Source organism: Megalops cyprinoides, chromosome 24, assembly GCF_013368585.1.
Source record: "Megalops cyprinoides isolate fMegCyp1 chromosome 24, fMegCyp1.pri, whole genome shotgun sequence".
NCBI lineage: Eukaryota > Metazoa > Chordata > Actinopteri > Elopiformes > Megalopidae > Megalops > Megalops cyprinoides.
The window spans coordinates 19,373,718-19,399,758 of record NC_050606.1 but is presented as its reverse complement, the minus strand read 5'-3'; the positions used below and the strand labels follow the sequence as shown (position 1 = coordinate 19,399,758).

At 42.0% G+C, this 26,041-nt stretch overlaps 1 protein-coding gene across 2 annotated transcripts in view; it reads right to left on the bottom strand.

Annotated features, from left to right (window-relative positions):
- LOC118771009 (contactin-associated protein-like 2) overlaps positions 1 to 26,041 on the bottom strand; it is a 231,779-nt gene that overhangs the window by 35,748 nt on the left and 169,990 nt on the right. For both annotated transcript variants that reach the window (XM_036518836.1, XM_036518838.1), the window contains exons 14-15: positions 14,364 to 14,520; positions 12,703 to 12,830 (exon numbers count right to left, since the gene is read on the bottom strand). In XM_036518836.1, coding sequence (XP_036374729.1) covers positions 12,703 to 12,830; positions 14,364 to 14,520 — 285 coding nt within the window. The remainder of the gene's footprint in view (positions 1 to 12,702; positions 12,831 to 14,363; positions 14,521 to 26,041) is intronic.

The following is a 26,041-nucleotide window of genomic DNA, read 5'->3' as shown; positions in this document are numbered from 1 at the left end:
TCCTGTCCCCATGCTGTCACTATACTTGCTGTATGCACTTTTGTAAGTCGCTTTGGATAAAAGCGTCTGTTAAATAAATAAATGTAAATGCAAAATGATGAGAAACAGAACTGTCAGACCGACATCCTGAGTAAAGTTAAATAAGCAGATGCTGTGCGAACAGCATCAAGGGGAAATCTGAGCCCAAATTTTAACCACTGATGGAGAGTGGTCCAGCTGAAAATGCTCAGAACTGCTCTTCATTGTCATGTTGCCTCATTCCTATGGAAACCAACTCAAGGCAGTGCCCTCAACTGGAGGGATGATCTTTTCTGTCCTGCTGAAGAACGTTAACATCCACCAATATCGATGTCAGTTTCTTTTAAAATCTCATTTCAACTGCCCCTAGAAAACAAATGTTTCAGTCAGACAGTCAAATCAACCAACTAATCAATAAGTCAGTCAATCAAAAGAGTTTTGCCCCTAGAAAACTGCCCCTAGCAAACAAATGTTTCAGTCAGTCAATCAAATCAACCAACTAATCAATAAGTCAGTCAATCAAAACAGTTTTGTTTAGACATACGTAAATTGTCAAAAAGTGTGCTAGAAGGAGTTCGACTTCCAGAGGGAAATGAAGAAAGAGTAAAGCCAAAGAAATAGGGCAGAAAATAGATTCCCTAACCCCCAGAAAAGGCAACTGAGAGACTTCTGGAAAACAGTGGAAAAAGACAAAAACAGAGGCACAGAAACACAAAGGCTAGTGAATGACAGTTTCCATTCAGTTCACCGCTAAGCCTAGAGGATGTTAGGTGGCTTTTGTTGTCTCTGCTGGACTATGACTGATGGCCTCCCATCTAGTAGTGGGCAGGGCAGGGATCTCAGGGGTTCTTCATTCCAACCACAGACCAGACCCTGTGCACGCTGACCATTACAACCTGTTGAAACTATGACATCTCCCATTCTCACTCCATAGATTCACAGACTCTGTGAACTCTGGAACACAGAGGTAGAACTGACCATTACTGCTCTGTACTTTACTTAGATCCATGCCAGAATACACAGTGTGAGAGTTCTGAAGGCTGATTTGAAAACATGAATATGAAATTATAGAACAGCACTGGCACTGATCAAAGCATAAACATACTAAATATGCACAGGGAAGAACATCACAGCCGTTGTTATCCTTAGTAAGGTCACGAATAGCAAGTGGTGGGGAAAATGCATACATGCGGTAGCATGCATCTAAAATTTTAAACACGTTATTCTGTGGCATGGGATGGCCAAGCCTTGTGTTGTGTCATATATTTTTAATGAGTGAGCATGTCTGTGCTCCAGGGAAACTCATCCTTTGCTTTTAGCAGGCACTGTTTTTTGAGTTCTGCCATGTTACTCAAAGATGGGATATCGTTTCCCTTTTCATGAAAACATACTCACTGTTGTGTACCGCCATGTTAATGAGTATTTACAATTTTGCAGTGTGTTCTGCAGAATAAACAGTTAGACACTGTTACTGAGTCCTGGCAAACAGCTGAAACAAACCAGGTACTCTCAACTGTCATACAGTTCAAATTTTCCCAGACTGAAGAACTGTCGGTCTTCATGATTCATATGTGAACTTCAGTCTATTTCTGTGCAAGGTCAATGCTTGATTTTGTTTATTTTGCAATTTATTGTAGCTCTGGCTTCCCACAACCTTGATGATGGCTATACAAATCCAGAATTCAGCACCTATATCTTAACAAAAACAGCACTGCTGGGGCTCCTGAGTGGCTCAACCGGTAAAAATTGCTGTCGCAAGCACAAGGTTGAGCACTACGGCCTGGGTTCAATGTCAGCCTTGTCATCAGCTGATGATGGTTGGGGGTCCACAGTGGAACAAAATTGGCTTTCATCCGCTGAGGTATATATGGAAGGGTAGGTTGGCCAGGGGATCTGCACCTTTGTATATCACTGACCCCTACTGGTCAGTTGGGCACATGCAATCTCCTTGCATAAAGCTGCATATGAAGTGTCCAAATCAGGTCTGCGCAAGCATAGCATAGGAGCTGCAGTGAGGCTGACATCACATGTTTTGAAGGAGAACACATGATAGTCTGCACCTTCTGTCATTGACAGAAGGGTTAGCGATAGGGGCAGCATCTACAGATATAACTTGGCGTTCCAAATTGGGAGAAAAAGGGGGTAAAACTAGTGATACTGAACTATTTCACTTGGGTTATTTCTACACTTCCTGTCTGAAGCAGAACATCATTCTGATAACACAGCTGAAAGTAGGCCAGTGGGCAGGGCCTGTGTGTTCTTGCAGGACATAAACGTCTGGACCACACGCTGTCCTGTCGTTCATTAACGCCGCGCATCGATTTGGGAAAGGCGGACCCAGCACGTCTTCTGGGAGCGCACAAGGCCCGCACAATGCAGATCGTTTTCAAGCGCCGCTTTTTTGTTCTCAAACAAACAGGCAGGGCGTCTGTGAACACTGGAATGAGAGAGGTCACCGTCCCCTTTTCTACAGGACGGTGTCGCCTCCGTCTGTGAAAAGCAGACGAGACGAGGCGAAGTCCAGGGACCCGTGGGGAACGCGAAGGCTTATCTGGGAGGCCCAGAAACAGCCGCGGAGTAATTATCTGGCACTCACTGCTGTGCTGTAGGACTCTTCAGTTCAGCTGTTTTCAACCAATGCGCCTTGCCTGTGAATGGATCATTTGCTGCCATTTGCTTTTGGAGTCCAAACGATGTTTTCGATTCCAGACTGGAAGAAATGCTTCATGAGGATTACAGGGCTGGAAATACTCTACACCAGGCTGGCCGTTTAAGCACGCAATTGCATTTGTAGTTCAATGCATAAATGCTGTGGAAGTTCAAGCACGTGAATTACATTATATTAGCTTCACAAACTCTCTTATCCAGAGCTACGTACATAATGTAACATTTTTTACATGATATCAATATATACATTTTGATATTTACTAAGGCAAGTCAAGGACCTTTCCCAAGGGATGGCATTGTAGCATAGTGGTGCAGTGCTCATAATCTAAAGGTTGCCGGTTCGATTCCCTGTTGGGGCGCCAGTGCTGTACCCTTGGGCAAGGTACTTAACCCAGAACTGTCTCACTAAATATCCAGCTGCATAAAAGGATAACATGTAAAGTTGTAAACTGTGTAAGTCACTCTGGATAAGAGCATGGGCTAAATGACAGTAATTTAATATAATGTACAACAGCAGTGTACCCTGGGAGCAGCGTAACCTGGGAACAGTACTGGCAACCTTGCAGTTGCAAGCCCCTGTGGGGGGTAGATATGTAGAGGTAAGGACTAGCATAGAGGTGGTTGAATGTATATATTTAGGACTGGGGTGGAGTTCTGGAAAGGTCATGGCAACCTACAAAGCACATTCAATTGTGCTGACTTTGAAACACAAGAGGAAGAGCAGGTCTGAGAGTTTTTTTATTCTGTCTGATCTATTCTTTAGTTTATATTCCTGCGAGTTCTTATGGCATAAAACTCTGGCTTAACAGCAATATGATACAATATAGATACCTAACCAAAATGCAGTTATAGCAACAATATCAGAAGACATCTAAGGAGTCAATTCTTTTATTCAAGTCAATTCAATTAAATGCAATATGATCTGTTTCAATATAATACATTTTAATACAATATGATTCAACATTATCTTAAACTTACTCTGCTTCAAAAGAAACGTGAAGTATCTGAGCATTAGTTCATTATATACCATTTATATAAAACTTAATGTTCAGAGATAACCAGGACTGTTACAAGCACTTTAGATTCATTCAATTTGCTTCATTAATAATAATAAAAAATAAATACATTTAAAATATCAATGGTTTGATTGATGGATTGATTCTCACATGCAAAATTGATATGGTTGTATTGTTGCTTTTGTACTGATGCATCGATACGACTTGATCCATTGTCACACTCCCAGTAAACAGCAGAACTCAAGCCTCTGCATCATTAAATGGGCATTAATGCATTGTATGTCTGCGAGTTGTCTTCACATTGCCTCTGAAAGCTCTGGGACCTGTTAAAACAGAAGCCGAGGCTGGAGAGGAATGACCCTGATTTCTCAAACACTGTGCTCGCGCAGACGGACTGCGACCGTCTACCCGTCAGCGTCCTTTCTCCGCAGGAGAAGCGTTCAATTATCCGCGGCGGCGCGAATGCTTTAACGGTGAAATTGTGCATAATGGCAGGGCATTCGTGCCTTTTAACTGGAATTCTTCTCCTGAAAACTGCTTAAGCATTCTGAGAAACAGCAGGGGGGACGCAGCTTTCTTCTGTGCCGAGAATACACGCGCATATGCACGCATGCACACAGACATAGACACACACACACACGCGCGCGCACACACGCATGCATGCACTCTCGCACATCATCAATATTCGGACTTAACATAGATCTCTCAAGTGCCTGCTGTCTCCCCTATTTAGACAGTGGGAGATGCTGCTTCTCTGCTCTTGGAAACACCGCCTGGCAACCTGACAAAAGAAGAGAACATGAAAAATAGCTTGAGAATGATTTTTTCAAGACTAAATTTAGCGTGAGCGAGCCTACGACCTTTGACATATCTATTGAGCACAAACGGCATAATCACAAACAGTTACGGAGAGAGCTCTTTAATCCACACTCCACTGCAACTGCTGTTTGTCAGACTCTTTTTTCCTCCCTGGACTGGGCTGACTTTGAAAACTCATCACTGTGACTCATCAGTTAGTCAGATGAACACCCAGCGTCCTTAACTCCCTAAAAATAAATTCAGGGAAAGTGTCTGGTTGGATATACCTACCATTTAAATCAGACTTGTGAAGGCCATCACTTAATAGATGCCTGAAACTGCCAGCTGAACATTTTCATTTTGTCCTTCTTGAATGTACTTTAAAGACAGTGTGGTCATACTGAAGGGTATACTGTGTTGCATTTTGGGTATTGAACCTAGTACGCACTTGTGGTCTCAGCACTCTCTTTGGCACTGACACATGTTAAAATGTGTTGTCCAATTTGTACAACATTTCATGCCACTTTATCAAGTCACGCCTTGTAAGTGGATAAATGACGGTAACGTCATGTAACATAAAGGTCGTTTAAAATTTCTTACTGACATGTACATGTAAAATAAGAGCTGGCTGGACAATATTTGATATTTGGGTGTCTTTTCAACACAACCTTGGTGGCAATCAGTGGCATCAATGACATACATGGAACTGGCGAGGTCTAATCAGACAACCTCATCAGATAATAAATACCCTAACAAATAAAAAAGGGGCTCAATCCCAGATCTTCAATCAAACTTTCACAATGATCCCTCCATTTAACAACCTATAAGGACAGTAATAAAGCATATAACCACATCTACCTCAGTAGCACTATAATTTACGAAATATGATTTACCTGGTATTTGCCATGGAAGTACTTGGTAAAAATTTGGTATACATGGTAAGAAACTGATGATATAATTATTTCCACAAGTAATTATTTGGTAACATCAACACTGTTGCTGGTAATTACTGACAGTTTCCCCAAGACACGGTGTTCTGACTACATAATTATGCATATATTTCATAAAAATTATATGAGAAGCACCGGTTGTTACCAAGTAGTTTCCTTGTAAATATATTTACATGACTATCAATGTTACCAAGTAACTACTCATTATTTTCATTGTCATGTCTTAAGATATTTATCAGTAAGCACTTCCTTGGTAAAATATTGAGTAAAATAAAGTGCTACCCTTACTACATTACTGCATTGCTCAATGCCATGGTTTTCAGAGAGGAGTAAAAATAGTCATGGAAAATATCCTCTGAGCAGCTGAGGGAGAGTGGCTGCAGTCCATTAGCTGAGTTTAGCATGGCCCCATGGAGAGCGGTTACTCTCAGGTGCATGCTGTGGGTATCAAATCCAGTTCACAATGTCAAAGGTTGACACATCGCAATCTCAGTGGAGCCCTCCAACCTCGATTGTCCCTGCTCGTCCGCAAGATTCTCACAAAAAGCTCTGAAAAAATGTGTCACCCCCTAATGTGTGCCACATGGTATGGACTAAAATATCTGTCACTATAAAAAGTAGTCACCTGTACATTTGTGGACTCCCAGTCAAGTTGCTACAGGACAAATCATGAAGATAATGCAATGTAAAGATCACCACAACAAAGTCTGTGTTGAGCAAACACTGTGGCAAGGAGCAGCGTGAAGCCAAATGTAGAGAAGACTTGAGGCTCAGGAGGTTTGGTTCAAAAAATAAAGTTTGTTTTACTGGAGACTCGAAAAATACAAACAGGCTGGGGTAAAAGTACAGACACATACACATACACATACACATACACATACACATACACAGAAGGTATGACAACTCAAGACTGAGCAAGGAAAGGAACAAAGGGCAGTACTTAAATAATGGTGAGCACAGGTGCAAACAATTCAATGCAGGTAAAACACATGAACTAAATGAGACATAGAGAACACAAGGCTATTACATGGCCATCTGGTGGCCAACTCCGGAAGCAGCAGCTGCATACCTGACAAATGTTATGTTTCGGTCCCACGAGGTTAGGCTCTGGGCCTGTTCCATATATACTCTACTTCAGCCTCTGTACTGTCTGACTGCAGGGCACCAGACTGAAGCTCACACCGCCAGTTTGGCTCAAACTAATTTTCAGCTTGAAAAGAGAAGAATGGCACTGCGCCTCCATTTTCTTTTTCTTGCTTGTGACATGATCTCAACATGGAAACAACTGACCATTTCAAAAATAGGGTCACATTTATTCATAACCAGTTAAATTCCTCTCTGACATGGGTTACACTGACAAACACTTCCTGTAGCGTTGTGTGAGGTTCTGGTTCTAAGGGGGAAGTTTTTTGGCCGTTCCTCCAGGCACAATTGTTGCAGGCTCCTTTGGTGTTCGTTTGTGAACTGCTTCTTGGGTTTGAACCACAAATGCTCAGTTGGATCCAGGTCTGGAGATTGAGTTGGCCAGTTAAGAATTTATTTTGTGCTCAGTTAACCATTTATCTGTAGGCTTGGATGAATGCTTTGGATCAGTGTCATGCTGGAATGTACGTTTTTAGGCAAGCTTGAGCTTCTTGGCAGAGGAATCCAGGTTTTGGCCAAAATATCTTACTATGTATCGGACTTCATGATTCCCTCCATAGTAACAAGGGCTTCAGCACCCATACATGTGAAACAACACCAAAACATAAGCCCACAGCGGGCTTTTGTTTTACACAACAAAAGCTCTGAATAAGCTTTTTTGAAGGCAAATGTAACACTGATGGACAGCTAAATTTTCATGTCATTTGGCCGTTAGACATGAAATTACCAGTCGGATGCACTTTTCCAGGGAACACAGGGTGATTCATCAAGCTACTCGGGATGAGAGTATGACTGGTTCCCTTAATCGACGGAAGTGTTTTGCTCACCTTGCTTAAGTGCTGCTGTAATGCCGACAGGTTATGTTATGAGTCACTGCATCACTGCAGTCTCTGTGACGATTTGCTTCTCAAACTTACACAGAAATTTCTCTGCGACCCTGTATCCGTGCAGGCTATTGGGAAATTGTCAGAGGGCGATTCCTGTAAAATGTTACAGGGTTGCACTGGGCATTACTCAAAGGGTCCTTTTTGGGGTCTTTTTGGGCTTTTTGCCACTTTCGGTCTCGGTCACAGTGGGAGATGAGAATAAAAGAGAAGGATTTCAGGGCGTTAGGAATGATCACAGCCGACACTTCTGTTGAATCTCTACTTTGTCTTTGACTCAAACCGAACTCTGTGTAGCCCCGCACTGCTGGAACAGAGGAACTGCAGGTACATTTAAGCTTTTGGCACGGCAAACGGCCCTAAGGCCGAACACAAAGACACTCATCCAGCAAAGTTATCATGAGGGTGTTAACCCCTGCAGGACCAAAAAGGACTCCATTTATGTTTGGAGCAATGACCAAGACATATCCAATGGTGCAGTTAAGCCATCAAAGCCAGGCCACTTGGCGAGCTGCTGGAAGTTGTCAAAAATGCCCTGATTTCACATATTTTGGCCACGAAACATCTTCAGGGCCAGTCAAGAAGGTGAAACTGGACTGATACCACAGCCAGTAAAACTGCAGGACATTAATTACAGCCAGATTGGTTGTCCTTGAGTTGTCCATGATGTCTAGATCAGTGTTTCTCAACCCTCTCCTGGAGGACCCCCTGCCCTGCATGTTTTAGATCTCTCCCTGCTCCAACACAGCTGATTCAAATGATCATTTTGTTATTAAGCAGCTTCAGGAGTTCATAACGAGTTGATCATTTGAATCAGCTGTGTTGGAGCAGGGAGAGATCTAAAACATGCAGGACAAGGGGTCCTCCATGAGAGGGTTGAGAAACACTGGTCTAGATCATGAATGCATTCTCTGACTTTTTTGTCTGGATTTTTTCCTTGTTCTAAAGTGGTACAACTATTGCCATGACAAAACACGCAGGGCAGATCATGGAAGTGCTGTCAACCGAGGAGAAAGATGTCATTTGCATGTCGTTTGCATAGATCAGACATTCTGGTTTCGGTGCTCTTTAGCTCTCGCGGCGTGTTGTCTGACACTGCAGTACGCTGTCTGGCTATGATGGTGCGTTGGCCGATGCTCTGCAGTGCGTCGCCTGGCTCTCTGTGGTGTGTTGCCTGAATCGCTCTATCGCCTAGGTGTGGCGGCGCATTGCCTGGTTCTGACAGTATTCTCTCGGATCCGCGGGACACTCTGGCACACAGCGAGGCCAAGGTTCGGTGCACGTCCCTCTCCCTCTCCTACCACAGGCGGCAATGGTTTTCAGCACAGACAATTGCAGCCAATCTGCTTCCTTGACACAGGCAAGGCCAATCATCTTTCATTTTCAGTCTGCATCAGATGGCCCTGGAGGCCTTTTAGTCCGCAAAGACCAAAGGAATAGGCCTTACAGCGCAGGAATTATTAGACTTACCTTGGTCATTCAACAGACCCTATTTAGCAGTACAGTCAGTTTATAAAGAACACTGAACAAGTCAAACATCAAAAGAGATAGTGTCAACATAAGGTGCTACATGTCATGCTACAGGCATACATCTTTTCAGACCACAGATAGATAATTGACTGCCTTGAAGTCTTTGCAATTTGCTGGTGGAGTACGTTTTGCATTCATTACAACCTTTTATGAAACATTCTCAAATGAAATAGTCAAAAGTGTCAGCAGGGAATTTGTAAAATAAATACATTAATAAATAAAACATATACATCTTCTTCTGATACCAACAATACATAATTATTATTTTGTCACCAAATAAACATTAAATTAAAGTTCACAGAGACACCTTGACCCTTGTTGCACAAAATATTGTACTGTTATAATGGCTTATTTTCGCTCTTTCATACTTCTAAGTGCACTTGCATACAAAAGGAAATTGTATAATGAAGAAATGATAAATGGTGATATAATTCTAACGGAAACAAAAACTTTTTGTGTGGGTGAATTTACATATTGGATATACACTAGCAAACGCTGATCATAGCAAATGAAGTGAACTGGCAGCATAAACCGATTATGGGTGCTTATAAATAAATAAACACCACAATAATTATGAACATCAAAAAAAGGCATTGGGGAAATAAAATGCATACTTATGAACTGGATTTGCATAAAGTGCGGACATTTCCAGAACATTAGTGTTCACCCCACATTTCAGATTGATTGCAGCAAGTGCATTCAGGTCCTATGTGACTTACAAAGCCTGGTGTGTTTTTACAACACAGGACATGTACAAGCATAAATCCAACAGCGTAAAATCTTACCTTTGTAGCAGATTAAAGCAACCACAGAGATTTTCTCAACACCAACAAAACTTGCTCGACTGCTTTAATTAACTCACTGCTGTTTGTCCTTGAATCGGACAGTATTTCTTTTTGCGGAGAGTAAGTGATGAGAAGAGTTACGGAAATAATTGAGTCTTCAGCAGGAGACAATTAGAAAAGATACCGTGCTGAGAGGCTTAAGGAAACATGACATTTAGTGTCACAGTAATTGATGGCCCAATCAAAGGACATAAACATACTAACGTACTGAACTGTGCATCTCAGGTTTTATATTCATATTCAATGTACAGGACTGTATTGTAGGCAGTCATATCAGTTGTGCTACAAGGCATAAAACACCACTGTAAACTATGTATGTCCCTCTTTGATCCGGTGCATTGTGGATCAAAGGAATTTTACAAAAGCCATCTGTGAAAGGCGGTTTTTTGTGGATGCCCTTGGTATATGAGATCTGCAGTCTTATCAAACGTTTTGACTACATTTATGGTGTGAATGAGCCATTTTAATGACTAGGTTTGTAATAATCAGGAGCTCTCATGGAAACGGCCTGCCTGTTTCTGATTGCATAAACAGACGGGCCAGGTGTGGCGCGGGGAGCACATCCACACATGCATAATCATTAATCCTCAGGCTAACAGGTGATCATAATCAGAAGGAAATGATAAAAGCAATAAGCAGGCTTATAACATAATTAAAGGGGATAATGAGGCATGAAAGCACATTATTTCTGCAGGAATGAGAGCAGCCCATACCCCATATTAGGCCTTTATATTCCAGTCCGGACCAGCCTCTTTTTAGATGCCTTTGTTGAAATTCCTCAGCTAGGTGGTATAGTGGTAAGGGAGCTGGCCTTATGATAGGTTTTCAGGTTCAAAGCCTGGGTGCTATAGTGCAATGATTTTTAGGCGCAGTTCCTGGAAGTCCACATCTGAGTCTCTTTGCAATCATTTCCAAACAGACTCAGGTGCTGGTTTATTTCAGTTGACAGTGCCAATTATCCAGCACACAAGAGTTCTTAACATTTCCACATGATAATCCATACTACTGTTCTGTTGGATATATGAAAACAGTGGCAAATCCTGGAGAATCACTCGTGTTTTGATGTATTCACCTTCCTCTTTTTTGATTTGGTACTCTGCCCAATCAGAATTTAAAGAAACTGAGCAATATGGGCAACTGTCGAGTTGAACAAGCTGAGCATTTTGAAAGGGTGCATCATAGATGGGCCTGTCCTATCACAAAGTTTCAGAGAAATCCGGTTCTGATGACACATGCATTCCTTCAGGTGCTGAAAGTCAGCTTATGCTGCAGGAAGTTGTCAACAAGGTGACTTTATTTAGTGCCAGCACAAATTGTAAATTATAAATTGTAAATGTTTAGCCTTCATTCATGCAACAACAGTAATGAAAAAGGTGGAAGAAGGTGAAATTATTCAAAATCCACATCATTGACAGTTGTTATGCCTCCTATAAACAGAGCAAATTGCTTTCTAACTAGCAAAATTTAAGGGCAAATGGTAACACGGTTCTTTGAAGATGACCTGAGTACATTTTTGGTGTGTATCCAAGAAAGTTTGAAGAAAAAGCCTTCTGACTAAATGAACCCTGGAAATGCATGAACTCGGGGTCTGGAAAAATCCCCCTCACACAAGCCAAATGTAAAGGAGTCCCTGTGCCTCCATTCAACAGAAGGAGTTTGCTAGGCTTCTTAGTGAGTTGTGTCTGTTTTGCCGCAAGGCCCCAGCCCAGACATCGATTAAACAGTGGCTGCACGAGAAGGGGGAAGGTATCGACCGACATCCCAGCTTTAATGAGGGTTGCAGCGCTGCCCTGGAAATCGGAGACGATCCCAAACGCTTCCATTTTTCATTACATTTTCAGCTTTTTTTTTATTATCGTGTCCCTAAATAAGGATCACCTTGAAAGCAAGCACAGGGAGCCATGACAAGCGTCTCATTACAATGACTGGCTTTCACACATATGCACACGATTATCGTTAGTAGGCTAATGAGAGTGGCTGATGCCATGGGCAAGCTGTTAGGAAGTGAATTGGGCCATCGTACGTGTAGTAACTACAGCTATTCATATTGTGGCACGCTGGACGTGGTCTAAACATAATGAAACAGAGACGCCAGTATTAACCTGACACGACTGGTTGAGTTGCTTTTGTCAAAATTTTTAAGGCCACACATCTGCTGCCTGTACCAAATCTCAAAAACCTGTTCAGTTTTGATTCATGAAGGTGACTAAAGTATCAGACATATGTTATGAAGAAGGACTCAAGACATTAAATATTCTTAGTCTTAGTCAGGTTTTTTAAGAGAGATAATAGAAATCAATAAAGCGGACTACAGAAACTATTTTAAGATTAATTCTGTCTGCGGAACAAGAGGACACAGTTGGAAATTAGCTAAGGGCAAATTTCACACTGACACCAGGTAGTGTTTTTTTCTCTCAGAGAGTTATGAATGCATGGTATAGCTTGCAAGGCTCTGTAGTAGAAGCAGAGAAACTTGGAGTTTTCAAGACCAGGCTTAACACAGTGTGAGAGACGCACCAGACTACAGACAGAATGATGAGCCTAACAGGGCTAAACAGTCTGCTTTCATCATTAAATTTCTTTAAGTCCCTTAAAGTACGTTTGAGATTCTTGAAATCCAAAGGCGCTTCACATTGAATGAAACTCCTGCATGACTGTGCTCCTTGCAAATACCATATAATAAGCCGAGCTTTTTAGCTACATACCCTTTAGCAGAGTGATGCTTGCCACAGCAATGTTTCAAACATTCTGATGTTTTGCTTTTTCAAAGCATGAATGCAGGTCTAACTGAAAAAGCCACCAGTGCTTGAATGACAGTAATGAGAGAAAGGAAATAAAATGTTCAACTCACTGTCTCCTTGGCAACGCAGTGGCCCAACAGTCAGCTTGGCCTCCGAGCCTGGTCGATTTATGTCCCCGACAGACACCTGGTTTACAGGTAGGTGATCCTTGTACATAAGAAGTCCAGAATCTTCTCTCCTGGGGAAAGAAGATCAAGGTGCTTGGTTAATAACCCACTGGAGGACATCCACTAAAATAAATCAAATTTACTGTAAAATTTACAGTTGTCCTCTCTCACATATCCTTCATCCTTAATTTAATCCAGGGGTTGCGATTCTGCATCATCACCAGTAATTGTTACTTATTATTTTATATTTATTTTGAGTTTTTTGCAGTGTATGATTTTTGGTAATGTCATTCATGGAAAAGACCCAAACAGCTTTATTGTTAAAAACAATAATACATGTAAATGAATAATGTGTTTGTAATATCCAGGGGACTAAATCCTCATTCCTCAGCCAGGTTCCAGGTGCACAAATGTCAAAGTACCTGTAATCCTCAAATAAACATGGAACAACAGGGGCTTTTGGACCTGGTTGTGTACACTAAATGTTACCAATGCTCTCAAGTTGCAGGCTGGGACCTGTGTGATAATGTGCAGTTTATTTCACCCATCTTGAGTACAGTGGGCCTTCACATATAATCACGATTTTGTGTTCCATGTGTCGCTTGCTCAGTTATGTGTGATCCATGCTGCCATATAAGGACTCTGATGTATCACTTTACTTGATTCCAAGGCTGTAATCTATTATTTGTAGCCCACCATGTAAATGAAGCAAAAATGGTTTGTAGAAAAGAAACCTCTCGTCATAAATCAGAAAGGCATTTTGTAGACTTTGTGTGACTCTTTCACAGTGTTATGGCACGTTGTGGCTAGGGGCTGTGTGTCCTTAGCAGGTTTCCATGACAATTTTAGGGCATTCTTCTGACCTGTCACGTCACACAAGGTGAACTGTGCACACGTTTCATTCTGGGTGACCTTTGCCCACCATACTCTTTTCCTAAAGGATTAAAGGTCCTCATGTAAGATGGCCCTACCTTTGTGTATAATACAGTATATTGAGAGAAAGTAGTCAGTATCTGTGTATACTTGTTTGGGCAACATTAACACAAGGATTCTCATACACTAAAATGTGGTGTTTGAATCAGGATATGCTTAGGGAAAAAAAGTTCACACAGCATATGTAACGTGTTCATTAGAATTCCATCACTACTTTATAAAGCATATACATACTGTGATGGCTGACACGCCATGTCATATATCATATTTTCTTGAGCATAGTTTCATTTTGCATGAAATGCACTATACTATTCTATATCAGCGTCAGAAAGCACTGCAGTTCAGTATAGATTATTAAATGACTTTTTTGCATTTTTTGGTAGGTTTTGTGATCACAAGTTGTGCAGATGAATGTTTTCTGCATGCTAATGAAGGCCTTGGGAAGGATATTAAAAGTCTTGATGAGTCAGTATTGACGTCAATGGAGCCAACGCTATGGGATTACACAGTGGATACTGAAATTTGCAGCACTTTGTCAAAAATGGCCATGGGACAGTAATGAAGCAATGTCAGCTAAATATCTACTGTCCCTACAGCGGCATCCTGTTACAGAAGTGTCCCGAGAGCGCTCTGCTGGCTGGCAGCCTTCAGAGGAGGAAAGGGTCACTCACCACTGCTTGTGGTCGGCGTCGCAGTTGCAGTAGTACTTGGGGTCGGTGCAGTTGCGCTCGATGCCACAGGCACACTTCTGGATCCCTGGCCCTGACCCGCCCCAGTAGAGGTACTTCTCGCTGCCCCGACCCACCCACCACGTGTACGGGCTCCCATCTGAAAGACACAAGTCACACAACACCGTGTCACGGTGACTCAAATGGTGACTTACACCGCACACTTACAGCCTAAACGTTACTTACCTACATGCTACCTGTGCAGGCAGGAACTCTTATTAAAAAGCTGAATGCATTATGCTCTTCACACATGTTAGTTTGTTTTCCAGCTTCCTCTAAAGCACCACCATGCTCAACCAGAGAGGGAAAGAAACTAGTCCAAGTGAATCAAGTTGAACTAGTCAGTTCTATATCTAGATAAGTGGAAACAGGTGATTTAATCGGAGTCAGAACCAAGGCAGAAGTGTCCTGCAAACACCGTGGCCCTCCAGGACGAGGGGAGAGTAGCCCCTGCAAACACCGTGGCCCTCCAGGACGAGAGGAGAGTAGCCCCTGCAAACACCGTGGCCCTCCAGGACCAGGGGAGAGTAGCCCCTGCAAACACCATGGCCCTCCAGGACCAGGGGAGAGTAGCCCCTGCAAACACCATGGCCCTCCAGGATCAAAAAGCAAAGCCTTATGGGATACTTTTCTCTCCTTATTTCTTCCTGGACTCTGGTTTAGGAGGTATAGGAGAGGGAGTGAGAACATAATGTATTTCTTGTGAGTGATGTTGGCCAGGGTGTGAGCAGAGAAGCTTACACGTATGCAAAAAACCCCATTAGTGCACCCTCGGAGTGGTGAACCCTAAGAGTAGTGTACACTAAAAATAATGTGCCCTTATAGCAGTGTATCCATACTGTAGTTTACTCTCAGAGTAGTGTACCCTCAGTGTATTGTACTCTCAGAGCAGCTGATCAACATGGAGATCACCTGTTGCAATGGGTATGGGGAGGTTAGTAAGGCTTTGCGGAATTAAAGTTTTCTCTGAAATGTACATTTGTATGTGAATCACGGTAGTTACCACATTGATAAAGGACCACCAGTCCAGTAACAAAGGAAAATGTCAGGGGGTTAATTGTATACTCACCCCTCAGAAATCTCCTGGCTTTATTGCAGCTAGAGGCATGGCTTACATGTATGAGAGACAAGAGCATCTGGAGCTGAAACGACCTGAAATCCACTCACATCCCTTGAAACTCTAGTCCATCGACATGGACTACAAGTACTGACCAGATGTTTTTTGCTCTGGATGGTACACATTACGCGAGTTCTGTCTCTGGTATTGCTGAAGCCATGTGTTAAGTTTGGCTGGCTCGTCACGGACGTTCTCAAAAGGCTGTGGTCTTCACCGCAGCAGCACGGACAGCACCAGAATCTCTTAACGTTGACCAGAACCTCTTCAAAGAGGAAGTACAGAGGACGGAAGGAATGCAAGAGCTGAGTCAGAAAATACAACATCTGTGTTCCAGTCCCCTTTTCCAAACTGCTGATCCTCATTGCCTTCCACATGAGCCAAAGTTTGGCTGGAGAGAGAAACTTCACTCTGCAGGACCAATTACCATGCCAGAGATGCTGAATCCCAGAGAAATGTAGAGTTTGTTACTGGAGTGTGTGAATGCAGCTCAGTTTTGCAGTGAAGTTAGTTTTTACGGTGTCAACTCATTGCTATGTAGGATCACTTTGAAAATGAATACGAATAAGGCTGAAAAGAGGTAATAGCAATGTTAGGCTCACTGTATGAAGGCAAAAGGCATGTTTGTCTTGCGCATATCAAAACAGTTGGGCGTGAACGAATATTGTGTGATGTGCAAGGTAATTAACTGTGTCCACTGGAAGATACTAACTTCACTGAAAGGTTTGCAAATCTTCTCCACATGTGACCTGATTCAGTTTATTTACACAACACAGCACTGCACTACACTACACTCCAGGACGTTACACTAGAGTGCCCTCTAATACACACAACACCACAGCACCCTGTCCTACACGGCAGCATGTCACACTGTACTATAATTCAGTTTATTTACACAACACAGCACTGCACTACACTACACTCCAGGACGTTACACTAGAGTGCCCTCTAATACACACTACACCACAGCACACTGTCCTGCACGGCAGCATGTCACACTGTACTATAACACACTGTGCTACACTACAGCAGTCTACACTACACTGCAGTGCATTGCACTACACTACAGCAGACTACACTACACAACACTATACTATACACTACACGCAGTACACAGCACAACATTACACTCTATAGTGCACCACACTACAGTACATATTAACACACACATGCATAACAGAAAAACAAATACAGACAAACTTGTACAAATCCAAAAATATACACACAGACACACAAACAGGTAGAGTCAGTCCCCTGTTGAGTGAATCCTCATTCATCTATGCTGAACAGATGGCCATCCTTAATTTCACTGATGGCATAGCCTGGTGCCTGTAATCAAACTGTCCACAGAACGGCTTGCAGTAGAGTGAGACAAGCTGGGACAGCACCGTGGCATAGCAGCTCCCAACGTGGGGCTAAAGTCAGGAGGGTTGCAGGTTTGAATCTATAGTGGGCCTTCCATCACTGTACACTGACTCAGTGAATATCAAACTGTGTGTATGTATAACATATCAACAAAACACTTTCAGGTCATTCAGAATGATTAGATGTGGTAAACGGCTGAGTACTAGCAGAGGCCATTGGTGTGGTATGTAAATCGGAGGGTTGAAATATTTTCAATGAGGTAATGGAATTAGGGAGAAAGTGAAAATGCTCCTTTGGTATATATATATATATATATATATATATATATATATATATATATATACTTTTCCCATATATCCTGATGGAGTGAGTGAGTCACACGGCATGGGCCGTGAGCTAATGAGCTGCCACCTGATGAACAGGACGTGATCACCCATGTCACACTCTGAACAACATACTGGGAAAACAGGCACCATGCTGTTCACTCCGTGCAGGGGCTGCATTTTGGGACACCCCCAACCTAGCAATCTCCCTCATTATCCACCTCATGAAACACTACCTCAGACCAAACACAAGTTTTCTGGTGCTGCGCTATGTCCTCGGGAGTAGTGCCCTGGGTCATTAATCTCAGTCACCACGGAGAGTAAAATCATTTTGTTTCGCAGCAAACACCAAGTCTCTTGCGAGTCTGTGTCAATTATTTATGCTTTTTAAATCAAATTAAAGTCACAGTGTGCAAAGAGAGAGAGAGAAGTCAGTCTTGATAATTCATTTCTGAAGGTGCATGCTTGTGGCACAAAGCAGGTTCGGTTGTGAGGGCCCTTCTGTATTGTATGTGTCTTGAGTTTAAGGTATAATATAATAACTGTAACCGACTGCCATACCTAAATGATGCCTCCAAATGTCTCTTAGCTGCAATTCTACCCTATGAAGACAATAGGGCTGGAGTTGGTTACATTTACCTGCGTGATAATTTATAATATATTTGTGTAATGCACAAAATGTGCTATACCTCCAAATGAAAGGGGACCTGAGAATGTTACATTCAAGATGTCAACCTGGATGTTCTGATTATTAGATTTTCTGACAAATATACTCTAATATGAGCACCTCGATAGGTCAAAGAAAATGGGAAGTAATGCTAACATTTTACTTTCCAACATTAAAATTTATTTTATTAAATTTATTTATTAATTTTTTAAAATTTTATTATGTTATCTTTCATCATTAAGCAAACATTTCTTAAATTTCTGTGTCTGTATTTCTTACGTGCACATAAATTGCATAGTATCTATTGAGAATCCATAACTGCACTCACTCAGTGCCTTTAGTGGGTTTATTGATGGCACAATTCATCCCTTTTCAATTCCAAATCCATTTCAAGTTATTAAATTCAGTTCATTCCTTTTCGAATTCATGTCAAATGAGTTAAAGTTGGGTTGGGCTGGTGGGTCAGTCAGAAAGGATCTCTGCTGAGTGTCGTGGTAATGATGAGCTGCTACCTGCAGCGGTACACACTGTGCACTGTGCCACACAAATTTGACCACATTAACAATCTCTGTGCCTAGTCCTTCTAAATACAGTGATCATGCAACATGACAGCCAACTATCTAAGAATGCAACACATTTTCACTGATTAATATTTAATTAATATTTAAAATATTTAATATTTAATCATTTTGATGTGCAGTGACACTTTAAAAATTAAAAAAATTTTATCACTGTAAGAATATTTCTATATTTACTAAACATCCAGTACCTCCAATTAGTTTCAAACAAACAACCTTGAGACAAACAACAATAAGAGAATAAGAAAGACAGATTCTGAAAGATAGTATACACTTTGGTTTCAAATAGCATAGAACAGTAATACAGTATAGCGTAATGCAAAGGGTATATTGTAGCACAGTGTTGTATAGTATAGTACAGTGCAGTATAGTGGGATAGCATAAGCATAGTATAGTATGAGTATAATATGTTTCAACAGTGCATTATGGTCTATACGGTGTAATATGATATGGTGAAGTACAAAGTGGTTTAGTATAGTATAATACAACTTAGTAAAGTATGCTATAGGATAGTTTATGTTTATTGTGCTGATAAAGACCATTAAGGCTGTGCTACATCTGAGTGACAGAGAGAGAGGAAGGCAGAAAGAGACAGTGTGAACACACTCGTACCCTGTTTAAGCATCTCCCAGCATGAGCCATTATCAGCTCAAATAATAATTACACAATGATAACGGAGGACTTAACATATTGTAACTGAATAACATTTCCTGCCCAATGGGATGATACACAGCCCTTTAAACATTGAAACAATGAATTACTGCTGTTAAAGAGCCTTGTCAGACAGGGGTTTTCACAGCCATCTACACTTACAGATGTACAGAAATGCAATTAGCTTTGACTTGTTCACGTCCTGAGAAACTGATTGTGATCCATACTAAAGCACTTTTACTTCTTAACTCCCTTCCATTGGATAGAAATATTTAATTGGGGACTGGGGAAATGTGCTTGATGTATGTTCATTATCTTTTTGCTCCCACCAGATAATAGACCCAAATATATCTTCTCTATTTCAAATACACTTCATTTCAGACTAATTAGGCATGCTTGGTGAATGAAGAGGTTTAAAACACATAAGACGAAGGTTCAGGAAGGAAAGGTTTTCATAATCAAATGAAGGAGGAATTTTAAGGGCAGATTAGCTGGAGGTTTTGCACCTCTATTTGGAGTTTTATGGGAAATGAGGTGTAAGAGGAGCTGATTCATTTAGGAATACCCCCTGGGATAGCACTGCTGCCTAGCCTGCACGGTGCATGCTCAGTAACATCTCCTCAGCTTGAAGTTGAGGAGGTAGATACTTGATCTCTCAACCAGTTTTCCTATACCTATAAGAAACTTTTATTTGATTTGCCTGCATAGCTTCCTGATGGGTAACTATAATTTATTGTGGCACGATATGGGGAAGAGTGACTGAGGGTCATCACTTCCCACACCTGTGGCTCCACCCCTTTCCCACCTCACATCACGCCTTGCCCATTGGACACCCCTGATGGTGATTTAGGTTCATCAGCGCCACTCGTTACAGGAGCCCTCACGCCTTTGCCTGGTCACTTATATATAAGTGTAATGTGGAACAGGGTGAATCCAAATGCAGAGATCACTCAGAGACAAAGGCTGGCGGTAGAAAAAACAAAGTTATCTTTAGTGAAGGCTCGAGGAAAGCAGTCTTAACAATGCCCGAGAGCATACATGAAACATGGCGGCTCAAAACCGAGCAAGAGCAAGAGAACGGGCAGGGCTTAACAAACAAAGCACATGGCCAAACAAACCAGACACAGGTGTTATACATTAACTAAATAAGGTAATGGACAAACAGGAAGCGAGGACATCTGGTGGTAGTCCAGGGAAGCGACAGCCAGAAACCCAGACAAGATGTTATGAGGACGCTCGTTGGCTATTGCGCAGTTCATTGCTGGATGCACGCTTAATGTCCCAGCCAAGACACTAGAACACCACCACAGTATCCCCATAACTGTGCTTCCATCCACAGGGAAGAGTGGCCCCAACTGGCCCACAAGCAAACTGGTTTGCGCATTCAAGTATGAACAAAAGATCAACTCTGCTTAGCTTCGGCAGTTTGGCGCGAGAAGGCCGGAGCTATGGCTGCTTAATAGCTGTGTGCTGCTAAAAGTAAGCCTGCTCAAGGTGCCCTTTAAGAGCTTCTTGTTCTTTAGAATCACTGCAGCTTCTGTTAACACCTTCCCTCTGAGGAGCTGAAGCTGTACATCCCATAATAATATTCACGCCCCCACACCTGGAGAGATGCGGTGCTTTTTATTTCATGCTTTCAGCCATTTTTGGCAGTGGCATAGCAGAGAGGCCCTGCTGTAGAGAGCAATCCTGGTCATGAATCAGCCCGAAAGGCTAAGCTCAGTGGAGGGACTCTGACACAAATTAGGCCATCAATCAATCCACCGCCATCAATGCTGCCTTTTTATTGTTTATCGCCAAATTTCCACACTGCTTGCAGTAGTGTCCTGAATTCTTTTTTTCTGTATGCCCTCTTTTCTTGAGACCCTTCATGAAATCCTTAACTCTTCACTTCTCTTTCCTGTGAGCTACGTGCTAACAAACCGTCTACCTACAGGTATAACACAATGACAGTTGACATCACGGTACACGCTCTGCTGATTTTAAAATACAATCCACTGAAAGCACAGAAATAAAATTACCCACGATGCACCTCAGCCTCCAACAACAATTGAAAAAGCTAGCTACTTATTTTGTGCAGATTTTTTTTTATTACAATTGAGTTGGTGTAACATTTTTTCAGATGCATCTGTCTAATTCTGGGGGTCAGAGTCCCCCTTGCCCCTAATAAATTCCCCCTCTATGTACACTCCTACGTTCTCCTGAACATGCACCTTTTGAAACAAAGCTAAGATAGATAAGATTATGACCAACTATGCTTAATATGTTCCCTTGATAAGCTAAAGGGGTAGTTTTAATGTTGATCATTTGTCATATTTTGGCATTAACACTACTTCACTGTAATATGCTTTGCTGGTCTCACAGTATCCTAACACTCTGCTCCACTGTTTGGACCATTGCACTGTTAAACCCAATGACTACTGATTAAATTAATCACTGTGTCCATCCAGCAAGCTGTCCCTGAATAACATTCAGCTTTGGGAGGATGGAGATAACATGAAAAACAATTACAATGAATGCTACGACTATAATTACTTCCTTTTGGGTAGATCAGCCACATCTTTAATTCATGATATCTATAATGCCAAAACCATCACTGACATTCCATTATATAATTTATAAAAAAAAATAGCTGGTGGTACATTATTCAGAGTGACCTGTGTCAGACTCCCAGACTGTGGTGTTAATGCCCTGTTTATACCGGCAGGGTGACAATCAGGCTTTTCAACACAGTGGCAATACTATTAATTCCTTATCTACAATAAACATCCATTAATGAAATAGGCCCAGGAAGTTATGGATTCCAGGACAGTAAATTGGAGGTATGCACACAAACACTATGAGACCAGGTGGAGATGACAGAGAGGGGAAGCAACATCAGGACATATAGCTCATGACAGGAAGGTGATTACCACACACGGATGGATTCATTATTTCACAGCCTAAATAACGAAATGTTCTCGCAACATAATAAGTGACATCCGGGCAACGCTCATGCACTATTTCTCAAAGCTATGAAAAATGTCTCAGTGTAGAGGGTTAATTGTAATGGCATGAGAAGGAATGAAGAGACCAGGCTGTAAGCCCTCGTCCTCCAGCACATCATTTTAACTGGAGGTCATCGTCGCGATGTGCCACAGTGGTGCATTCAATCTATCGTTCAAGGTATTTCGTCCTTTACTTTCAGTGACAAACTTAAGCAAGTGTTACTTTCTTATTCTAACACAGAACTTGTTCTCAGTAACTACAGTGTCAATATAAATGTTTTTTTTTTCTTTAGTACGTTTTCATTCCTGTGCAGCCATAAATATGAAAAAAAATATGGAGGTCACAGTAAATCTGTGCAATGTGAATTGAAAAAGTTGCAGTTGAGTTGCAGACAAAGTGTCATGACAGTTAGATTGAACAACCCCCATACACTTCATTGCAGTGTCAGTCCACGTGTTTGACCATGTATACCTTTATAGGAATCAAAGAAATCAAAGAAATGATTTTGTAGGAGTATGTGACACAGTGGTAAGGAAACCGACCTTGCAATATGGAGGTCATGTGTTCATGTCCCTACTTCTGCTGAGCGATGCACTTAACATGAATCATTCCTCTAAATATCCAGCTGCATGTGTTCTAATCGTATGCTACACCAGTAAGGCTATCACAATGAATGGAAGTGTCAAAATGTGTAATAAATTACGGGTGGCTTGGAGCTCAGAATTCATCCAGCCAGACTGATTTTATAGTGTCTTTAGTCCCGTGGTGAGAGGGAGTCTGGTATAAAAAGGAGCGAGTCAAAAAACTGTCTGAAACTTTCGCAAATTAGACACGTCATCCTCCATTACAATCCCAGCCAGCACTTGAGAGGCATTCTGGGAAATGCAATTATCTCCCCAAGGCCAGGAACGAAATACATGATTATGCTTTGTGAAGTGAACTGCTGAAAACCACAGCTGAGAGCTAGAGATGTGGAGGACAGATTCACAAAGTTGCATGTGGGAGGAACTGAGCTGCCGGCCCACGTTTACACTATGGGCTATGTTTATTCTGCAATCTGGCCATTAATTCCTTTTCCTGGACAAGACTGTTCCCCGAGCATGAAACCCACTCACCGGCTTTCCTGAGTACATTTAGTTGCACAGGCCTAGATGGAAACTGGACGAGCATCTTTTGTGCCATTGAGATTTCAGGGTGTTTACACTGCAGGATCTCCCACTGAGAGCAAGGGACTCTTGAGAGAGGATGGTGATTTTTAAATGACTCATCTTTATTCAGCTTCTGTTCAACCTGATTCATTTTCATGGGGAAACAGAAACATTTCATTGTTGGAGCTGTACACAAGAAGACAGCATAACTCATAAATCAACCATAAAACAACCATCTCCAGACCAAAACAAAAAGTACTCCTAAGAATGATAGTTATACAAATAATATAGTAAAACAACACAAGACTTCAAGAATGGAAAGCTGCCTGCGGGTAAATAAATAAAACCTTATATCCTGTATGTCTTCCCCTGCGGAAGAATAAAATCCGTGCCCCTAAAAATGTTTCCTTGCACCATTTCTGAGCTGCTAAAACAATCCCCATAGGCTATGGGGTATATTTCACATGGCATATGACAGTTCGAAAATGAGATGGTCAAAAGCCACTAATGATGGACAGTTCCCCTGCTGTTGACTCTTCCAGTTTAGCACCGTGCGCCTCAGATCAATAATCCAAAGTGCAGGGCATTGACACCCTGTCCACGCCTTAAACCCTAATACATGGGACAGCTCCATTAAGATAGTTATCTCCTATGTAGGATGAATGTCCTCTTATTACGGCGTGTTCCTCTGCTCACAGACATACACACACACACCTCTCTCTCTTTCACACACAAACACACACTTCTGCCCCAGCTTCTTGCAACACACCAGCACTAACACAGACCTCTGGTGCAGCTGCCCTGCTTGACCATGACGGTCAGCTCTCATCTGGAGACGTATGGTAAGATAAACCTCATTAACGTCCCTAAATAAGATACAATTCTATTAGCGAAATCTCAGACTAGTATAATTGGGTTTGACTGTATGCTTATGAATTTAGTACAGGGCTTGTCTGGCAGAAAAGTATCTGTACTGTATTAGAAATGCCATCACAGGAAAAAAAATATAAAAAATGAGTTTATCAATCATGAATATGGTAAGCTTTGAAAAAAGGTTATTTGGGAAGAACAAGGGCAGAACAAGGTTGCTGTTAAGTTTCTTGCTGTACAGAAATGCCAAATGAATAATCCAGTCCACTGTCACATCAGAGGCCTCAGCTCATCATGGGGTTCCATTCTATGAATCCCTGCCTAAGATCAAATACTCAGATAAACCAACCCGGAGAAAACAGCCTAACTAACTGCAATCAATCCAAATAATGAAGCCCTGAATATTTCCCCCATACAAAACTCCATATCTGCGAAAAAAACGAAATGCTGCAAAGTTATTTTACGCAGGGATGTCACACTCTTCTCCCTGCATACCGATGAGGAAGAATGAGATGGATTTCACTTCATCACTTTTTCAATTAACAAGCATTTGAATGCCGATCCAAGCAGCTGATCAGTGTGATCAGACAGTCAAATAATAATCAAACATTCAAACAGTCGAATACTCAAATATTCATTCTCACTCCTCCTGCTCCCCACACAGGCTGACTTTTCACAGCGGCGCAGACACGATGGAAACAAGTGCAGATGTGACTTTCCAACGTCCTCCTCTGACTTTCTGCAACGGGCAGGAATAAAAACAATAAACGTTTGACTTCTTTTACTGTGTAAATAAAAAAGGAGAGTGGCCAGATTTATCGCTCACTTGCTTGGGATTTATGGCTCCAGTGCCTTGAATTTGAAGACTTATCAAAGGCCAGCACAGCCACTCTGACAGTCCCCCTGAGTTTTTTCTCCAAATATAAATGAAACTGTAAGATAATAAGTGGCTCTTGGCAGGTGCAGCAAAGCAGTAAACCTTTACCCTGTTCCTTCCCGGCAGGTTCTTCAGAGATCCCATTAAAGAGAGACAGTTAATTAATAAGATGAGCTGTCCAATGCTTAATTGAGGCTGTTAATTTACTATTTTGGGGACACAGGCTCTGGTCCCTTCGACAGCGGCGCACTTGTCATTATCAAGGACAGAGAGAAAACTTGCTTCAGAGTTAAGGACCTGTTTTGCAACAAACCGCGGCTGTGTGCAAAAGCAGATCTGCCACGAGTTCTTTGTTATGCAGGAAAAATGCCATGCAGTCTGCACAAAAGTAACTAGGTAGCGAGTTGGCAGATGCGACTGTGTGGGAAAAAAAAAATCAGCGAGGTGCACAGCTCTGAACACCGTGTTTATCTTGGTGACAGAAAGGTTTCGCTCATTGCCCGCTCCGCTCGAATGTGACCGCTGCACCATGAACAAGCTTGCGTCCCCCCCCCCCGATTACACGTCGGACCACTGTAAGCAGATCTGTCCCCCTTCAGAATAACAGCTGTCTCTGCAAAGTGTCATAACCTGACAATATCGATCAATCAATCAACTTCGACTCGACGCAGCAGTTGCAGCTGAGGAACCGTGGCGGGGAGCTCTGGCACGGATATAGCGGAGAAACAAGCTGAAATTTTAACAGGTACAGAGAAACCGCAGCGATGAAACATTCAGACAGCCATTGACTCAGCGTTGCGTACAGCTGAATACTTTGCAGGATTGGCCTGTAGGGTATTGATATGTCATTGGTTGAGGAAAATAGACAAATGATACGCATGCCATGAAATTGCCTGTTATCTCACTGATCACGAAGATTCATTCAAACAGGAGGTTCGTATGTGTGCACTAGGGTCAGTTGGGGGTCTGAACATGAAAATCATCTGTGCTTCTGAAGAAGTAAAGAAAAGTAACTAATGATCTGTATCTTAGTATACAAC